Source organism: Musca vetustissima, unplaced genomic scaffold (genome assembly GCF_032173495.1).
Source record: "Musca vetustissima isolate MV318-11 ecotype Yass unplaced genomic scaffold, APGP_CSIRO_Mvet_v1 utg59703, whole genome shotgun sequence".
In the NCBI taxonomy this organism is placed as follows: domain Eukaryota; kingdom Metazoa; phylum Arthropoda; class Insecta; order Diptera; family Muscidae; genus Musca; species Musca vetustissima.
The window spans coordinates 130,067-138,470 of NW_026874731.1; the positions used below are offsets into that span (position 1 = coordinate 130,067).

General features: G+C 33.9%; 1 protein-coding gene across 1 annotated transcript; it reads right to left on the minus strand.

The window, feature by feature from the left end:
- Positions 1-304: 304 nt before the first annotated feature.
- On the minus strand, positions 305-6,127 carry LOC133336229 (sodium-dependent nutrient amino acid transporter 1-like). The gene is made up of 7 exons (XM_061544514.1): positions 5,887-6,127; positions 5,604-5,829; positions 5,172-5,546; positions 4,898-5,087; positions 4,559-4,835; positions 616-792; positions 305-558 (listed from the first exon to the last, which is right to left on the minus strand). The coding sequence occupies exons 1-7, from the start codon at positions 6,092-6,094 to the stop codon at positions 305-307; spliced, it is 1,707 nt and encodes a 568-aa protein (XP_061400498.1). The 5' UTR covers positions 6,095-6,127.
- Positions 6,128-8,404: the final 2,277 nt, after the last annotated feature.

The window sequence follows — 8,404 nt, forward strand, 5'->3', positions numbered from 1 at the left end:
TTTAGCCCAACGTATGTTTATGCTAAAAAATTTCAAATTATCCAAAGTAAATGACGGATATTAGCTTAAGGATAAATAACCTTCTTACTTTTGCCAAGGCCTCATATCGCCCATTTCTGCAAGACCGGCAAAAATCTAAAATAGTTATTTTTGAATTTATGACGCAGAATTGTTTGCTATATAGCATTTCATGCTGGGTAAAATCATGTTTATAATATATTTTAATAAGAAAAAAATAATTAGGGGCTTAATTTACAATTTTCTTATTTCTACAAACTAACTTATTTACAACAAAATCAATACCTTAACCAAAAACATTATCACAGAATTTCGACCAAAGTGTCTTTTTTTGAATCGACACAGAACTTCTCTTTTGATCATCCACATAACGTTTATATTCTTTTAGTATTTCAGGTTCAAGGGGACCCCAATCCGAGAGAGGCTTAAACCCATTTTGAAAGCGCTCGCAATAACTCAATTCTGGTGCTTCATAAATTGTGTAAACGGCCCAGATAATTAATTGGCAAATGCCTATGGCGGATATACACCAACCAAGAACTGAAATTGAAAATAAAATTAGACTTGTAAAGAACATATAGAATAAATTATTATTACCATATAAATAATCTGGATATGGAACATCATTGTATGTCAGCGGCTTATAATCGACCAACATGTAAATTAATATCGCTGTCATAAATATTGGGGTTATAATGCCCCAACATAGACGATAATATATCGATGTCTTGATATCCAGCATAAATTTAATGTCACGACAAATGTTTTTAATGCCTGTAATATAAAGATGTAATACAAGTAATAAATACTCCGTTATATGAACAAACCAGTAAAGTAAGTAGTAAAGTCGGACGGGGCCGTCTATATGATACAATTCACCAATTTGGGTATCTTCATAAACATGTCATTTGTAACCTATACTAAACTATTCATTTATATAGATAAAGAATGACTCAAATTATGTAAATCGATTTCAAGCAAATCTCTAAACGTGAAGTCGGTCTAATATATGGACTATGTCTGCATTTTTACAAAAAGCAATACGTCATCCTATACTCAATTTGGTACGTTATGCAAAATGTAGCGTCAATCTGACAATAATGAGGTGTTTGGGCCCCATTTAATTAAAATCGGACGAAAAAATTATTGGAAGTTATATCTTGACCGATTCCAAAGAAATTTGACACAGGTTTGTTTATACTAATTTCAGTACGTTTCATGTCTATCGGCCATATTTTGGGCCCTTAGTGCATCATTTACTTAAAATCGGAGGAAAATATGCACAGGAGCTATATACAAATCTGCACCGATTCCAACAAAACTTTACACACGTTGGACTACACTAACTTCAGTACGTAGGGCAAACTTTTCATTTAATCGTTTTAACTTTGGGTATTTGGTGCTCCTTTTACTTAAAATAGGACGAAACTGTATATGGAAGTTATATCTAAATCTGATTCGATTTCAAGAAAACTTTGCATACATTAATCCGGACCTAATTCAGTACGCTGTGCAAAATTATGTGACAATCGGCCTAACATTGGATCTTTGGTGCACCATTTACTTAAAATCGGACAAAACTATAAATGGCAGCTATATCTAAATCGGAACCGATTACAACGAAACTTGTCACTGGATAGGCTATAATAATTTCAGTACATTTTATGTCTATCGGTCATATTTTGAGTCCTTGGTGCATTATTTCCATAAAATCGGTGAAAACTAAATAGGAGCTATATCCAAATCTGAACCGATTTTAACGAAATTTAACACACATCGTTGTAGACTTAATTCATTACTCTATGCAAAATTTCGTACACATCAAATGATATATAGGGACATTGGTGCAACATTAATATAAAATCTGACGAAAATATATATGGGAGCTATATCTAAATCTGAACCGATTTTCACGAAACTTAACACACAATACTCTAGACTTAATTTAGTATGCTATGCCAAATTTCGTGAAAATCGAAAGATATATGGGTACTTTGGTGTACCATTTACCTCAAATAGGACGAAAATGTATATGGGAGCTATATCTAAATCTGAACCGATTTTCCCGGAATATGGTCCCGCAGAAAGTTTGAGTTGAGTCGACTTCGTCCGCTTATACTTCACCACTCATTGGTTTTTACATGCTGGTATAAACCGACAGGGAAGGGACTCCTTCCATTTTACATTATTATATATTAAATAATAATAGATAAGTGGTGCTCTACATATTTTGCCACATATTCTTACTATCAAAATGTATATCGCCAGTATGATTGAGAGATTACAAGTTTTTGGAAGAACCTATTTATAGTCGTAAAGAGGGGAATTGTAGAAAATAACGGATCCGTTGTTGAAATGGCACCCAACGTATTGAACTAATTGCATTTCGATTAAATGGATATAGAAAAACAGTTCCCATAAGTCGCTGGTATCTTCGTAAGTGAACTACAAATTTGGCCTTGGTAAAGTTTCATGGCAACTTAGGAGGAAATTTGAAACATTTAAATAGCGGTATCGTATGCATTTTTAGAAAAATGTGAATAAAACCTAATTATTGGAATTATTAGATATGGCGTCCAACGTGAAGTTTAATTTAAACTTGTCATTCCGTTTGCAGCACCTCGAAATATTCATTTTCAGACCCATAAATTCTATGTCGATTTATGCGTGTCCATCTGAACATATCACGATAGAGCTCGCAATATTTAAGATAGAGATTTGAAAGTTTGCAAATACTCTGTTATTAATTATGGGATATTTGGTATTGGTTAACATTTGGGAATTGCCAAATAACACTATTTCAGGTATTTTAAATGTCCACCTCATGGGGGAGGCTATAAGAAGTTCGGTCGACCTTGAGGACGTTTCTACTTGTTTTTAGTATTTTTAGACCTTATACATGTATGTAACATGCAAAAGGAAGGATCACAAGAGTCATATTTCAATTTTTATATCTTCTACCATAATATGAGCTCTTCAAAATAATTATATCAGATCCCATAACCTATTCGTTATTATGATAAAGTTCTAAGATTATTTGACAATCTTAGTCTGTCGTAATCTCTTTGCCTTCCTAACGAATTGCATTAGGGTGCTAAAAGTTGGGCCACTTATGTTTATTTCCGTTTTATGTGGAGCTATTATGACGGTAACCCCCGATTTTTTTGTTGAACCCGATATCACTTCTGGTGCCCAGTGGATTAAAAATCTTGGAAAAAATGTCATTGTAGGTCCACTTTTTATATATTCCGTATAGTCTATATTATCTGTTGCATAGTTTCAAGTGGGGTTGGCAACTCTATTGCAAGTATATGATAGTATTTATTTGGTGGAGGTTATAAAAAGATAGTCTCGAATAACTTAATGCCTTTTTGAGGGATCGAAAATATGCACAAGAACTCGAATAGGATACGAGGATATTCTTCAAAAACTTACAATAGCCACAAACATAGATATAAAGCATTTCTTACTGAAATTTAGAGTTACCTGAAGAAATACATCACGGCATAACTCAAAAACTTCATCTATGGCGAATGGCCTTCTGGGTTCTGTAGAAAAACGCAAGAGCTTTCATCCCCAAAAGGAATTTCTCCAACTTCAGACAACGAGTTTGATGAGCTTACAGTGTTACAGTTGTAATTTAAAACGAATTGCTTCAATTTAAAAAATGTAGCCATTGCAACTCTGAAAAATACCTGAAATATTCCATAAAATTAGTATGGAAGTTCAACCTACGGAAACCCTCGGGTATCGCAGATAATTAGAAAACTCTTTCGCGCCATTCAACCTATAGAACCTACAAGAATCTGATCAAAACATTTCTGTCGATTCAATTTTCGCATTCTTCTTAACCTTTTAATAAAATAACGCAGCTATACGATAATACTACTCTATAATACCACTCTTTTTCTAATCCTTAGTTTAATAAGTTCGGAGATATGGCGCGACAAAATTTTGGCTTGCGACCCTATTATACTTGAAAGAGAGCTTTAGCTCTCGAATGTATTTTTTGAGATTAGATTTCTTCTGTAAAATGGAATGAGGAATTGCAGAATATTTTGTCCTTCTAAATGGATTCCTTATGTGTACTCTTCTTTCCTTAATTTATTGAACCGGACCCCAATAATCACAAGATACGATTTTTCATCCTCGCAATATTCTACAAAAATTCTGCTCATAAGATTTTAGGTGGGTCCTTAAAGGCGAGAAAACGATTAAATAAGAACCGGGTTTCTAAATATTTGAATCGGATTCACAGATATCCGTTTTTTGTAATTAACGAAAAGTCCATCATCCGATTCAAAAAATTCCGAAAACATTCGAAATAGTATATGTCTGACTCTGGTATGAAATAGGATTATTAACATCGCACAAAAATTAACAAAATGGCAGAGATATAAAATTTAATTTTAGAAAAATTTCTTATTTTCAACTACAAACAGAGTTAGAAAATAGGGAAGATCTTCAAGTTCGGCGCCATTTATTTGTGAAATATTTTCAGATATATTTTAAATGATATTTTAAATGATTCCATACTTACCATAAATCCAAGCAGCTGTAATCAATTCCACAATAGCCAAAACAATGGCTATAAAGGTAACTCCATAGAAATCTATGAAGTTCAACATAAATTGTCCACCCGGAGTGATGTACATCAAACCGACACAATAACAAATGATAGCCATGACGATTACAACAATCCAACGTTTTGCCGAAAGAAAACGATCACAGATCACATTGATGGAAGTGGAGAAGACACCGGTAATTGTGCCTACTCCCAGTGTGAATAACATGAAAAAGAAGAGGACAGAGAAGACCTAAAAAATAAAATGTTATGATTGGTTAAATAAGAAAAATATATTTTGTGTCCTCTAAATACCTGGGGAGCAGCTTGCAGTTTAGCGATGGCATCTGGATAGGAAATAAATGCCAAACCGGGACCAGATTTTACGACACTTTTTATATCATTTGTATTAGATTCGTGAGCCAGATGGCCTAAGATGCCAAAAATTACAATACCCGAGAGTAGGGATGTAAATGTGTCCAATGTTGTTACAATAGTGCAGTCTCTACAAATTGTAGGAGATTATTTCTTATAATAATTGCTATGTTATATGGATTTCGTATTTCAGAAAAATGTAAAACCAACCCACCTTTTAATATTGTGATGAAATCGATTAAACGACGCATACATCGGTATAACACCATAACCCACTGTCAGGGAAAAGAATACCTGCGTCACCGCTGCATACCACACATGTGCGTCCAAAAGTTTATCCCACTGAGGTGTTAGGAAAAACAAAACCCCGTCGAATGCTCCCGGCAATGTCAGAGAACGTATCAGTAATACCAGCATAACTACATAAGGAAACATTGCCAAAAAATAAGAAACCTTGCCCGAGCTTTTGACACCCTTAATTATGACCGATGAAATTATCAGCCATGCAAAAGCCAATGTAATGGCCAATATCCAGTTTGGCACTCCAATTCCATCATCGATAGATGGTTTTTCACGGAGAACTATATGTCTGAAAATTGAGATATATAATAACCAGAATATCCAGGTGTTAATGTTTGGAACTTACACAAAATAAAATTCCGCCGAAGTCTTTTTGACTTCCGAAAAATCTTGCCTGTCTGCAGACTTTTCCAACTTGGAATCAATGCACAGTGGTCCCCATTCTTCACGGCAATAACTCCATGGCAGTGTTGGATAAAAGGAGTCCACAACATAACGCAAGGTAATGGCCATCAATGATGAATAATAGGTGGATATGAAAAATGTGGTAATGACTTGACCGTAACCAATTCCTATGAAAGAAATAATAATTAAAACAAAAAAATATTAAAAATTGCATTCCCTCTTACCTCTCATAATGGGTGCATACTCAAAGACCTTAACACTTCCACGACTGGAAAACTGACCCAATATCATTTCCAAATAGTAAATGGGCTTACCAACCAGTAGCAGTGTTATAATGTAGGGTATAAGAAATGCTCCTCCTCCATTCTCCAAGGCTATGAAAGGAAATCGCCAGACATTACCCAAACCCACTGACAGAGCAATGCAGGACATCAAAAATTCAACATCATTTCCCCATTTGTCTCGTTGTGGAGCGGGTGGAGATTTTTCGATATCGGGTTCTGTGGTAGGTTTCTATAAAAAGAATGAAATTGAAATATTACTACGCGTTTACAATCAACAGGTCAGTTGAATGGTTATTTAAATTTTCGGGATTAAAAATATATACATTTCGGAGTTTTAAAAGCCAGTAAAGAGAGTAATAGAACCGGACCGACTATCATATAGTCAATCGGAAAAACCTTGGCATTTTTGTGCACCCTTTACATAAAAGCGGACGAACTATATATGCTATCATTGGACCTGTACAGATTAAAATTCCATGACGATGTAACCAGAAAATACCTCCAGTATTTGGTATTCTGTTTATCGTTTTTCACTTTCAATTGTTGGTATTCCGTAATTAAATATTCAGGGAAATGCATCTCCAGTACTTATCTTCCACATTTACAACAATTATCTTTTATTACTACTGAATTTTATATTTTAAAGATTGAAATAATTATTTTCGAGTAGAGTAGCCATCTATGATAAGAGTCACGAGCCTTTCATCTAACCTACTTCAAATGTGAGTGCTCTTATCGATTTTTCGATAACTAATTTTGCAACACAACTAATTTTGCAACACAGTTTTGCAGGATGAACAATTTCTTAAAAGCCCAGAAGCACATATTCGCCATAGGTCAAGTTATGGCTATTATTTTTGAGATAACATGTCTTTAATCAAATCGAATGAGAAATATTAAAAGATTTTAAATGGGGTCCCAGAATATGAGAAATAAATATAAATTTCATTTAAAATGTACATCATGGTGAAATAGTTTTTTCGGACTTTATTTGTTGTCATTTACAGATTGGGGACTCAAAAGATAGGCATTCCGAAGTTTTTCTGATAAATAATCTCATGGCAATTCTTTATGTTATTGTTGAATGGCAAATCTTTCTACTAAAAGTTATAAATATGTATCGATCTTTGCTTATAACCCATTATAAGTATTCTGATGACCCTAGGCGCATTTTTCGAGTGACTATATTCTAGTATATCACAGAATATTATCACAGAATATCTTCAATACACGTCCATGTTTTCTGTTGTTCATGGTTCTAGCCAAATTTTCCAACCCTTCCCCAATGTTTTTGAGGCCCTTGGTTGAGACCAAGGTCATTGATTGATATATACATAGAACATCATCTGAAATTACTATATTTTAGAAAACGCATCTCCATTTCTTATCTTTCACATCTACAACAATTATCGTTTATTACTACTGAAATTATTTTTTATTGAAAAGTATTATTTTCGAGTGGAGTAGCTAGCCTGTGATAAGAGTCACAAGCCTTTAACCTATCCTACTTAAAGTTGAGTGCACTTACTGATTTTCCGTCGTTGCTGTTGACTGTAGAAAAAAAAAGAATTTTTAAATAAAAAAAATTGTTCCCACAAAAATAAAAATAAAATAAGGAAAGTTCAAAAGTCGACGGGGCCGACTATATCATACCCTGCACCACTTTGAGTACATACAAAAGATGCTCATATGTACAACATCCTTTTGATAGAATAGACATAGCATCTTTGGAGGGCATTGACATGGAATCGGACGATATTAACTGCGTACATATATATTTAAACTAAATTAAAACAAACCATACACAATTGAATGTCTATGGTCCATTTACATAAAATCGAACGAAACTTTAAATGAGAGCTGTATCTAAATCTGAACCGATTCCAACAAAACTTCGCATACATCAATCCTGACCTAATTCAGTACGCTGTGCAAAATTTTGTCTTAATCGGACAAAAAATGGTAGTATGGTGCTTCATTTACCTAAAATCGAACGAAAATATATATGGGAGCTATATCTAAATCTGAACCGATTTCCACAAAATTTCGTGGACGTCAACCTGCAGTAAATTCAATACGGATGTCAACCAGTGGTAACTTCAATATGCTATGCTAAATTTTGTCTCAATTGGACTAATATTGCCAGTATGGTGCACCATTTACATAAAATCGTAGGAAAATATATATGAGAGCTCTATCTAAATCTGAAACAATTCCCATACATAAATTTGGACCTAATTCAGTACGCTGTGCAAAATTTTGTGCCAATCGACCTAAATTGGACTTTTGATGCTACATTTATATAAAATCGGACGAAACTATATATGATAACTATATCTAAATCTGAACAGTTTCTAACAAAACATCGCATACATCAATCTGGACCTAATTCAGTAGTCTGTGGAATGTTTTATCTCAATCGGACCAATATTGACAGTATGGTGCTCCATTTACATGA

Coding starts and splice junctions, on each gene's coding strand:
- LOC133336229 (XM_061544514.1), bottom strand. CDS start 6,094: ATGTCCTGCATTGCTCTGTCAGTGGGTTTGGGTAATGTCTGGCGATTT. Junction 5,088..5,171: donor TTTCATCACAATATTAAAAG/GTGGGTTGGTTT, acceptor TACAATTTGTAG/AGACTGCACTATTGTAACAA. Junction 793..4,558: donor TACAGCTGCTTGGATTTATG/GTAAGTATGGAA, acceptor TTTATATTACAG/GCATTAAAAACATTTGTCGT.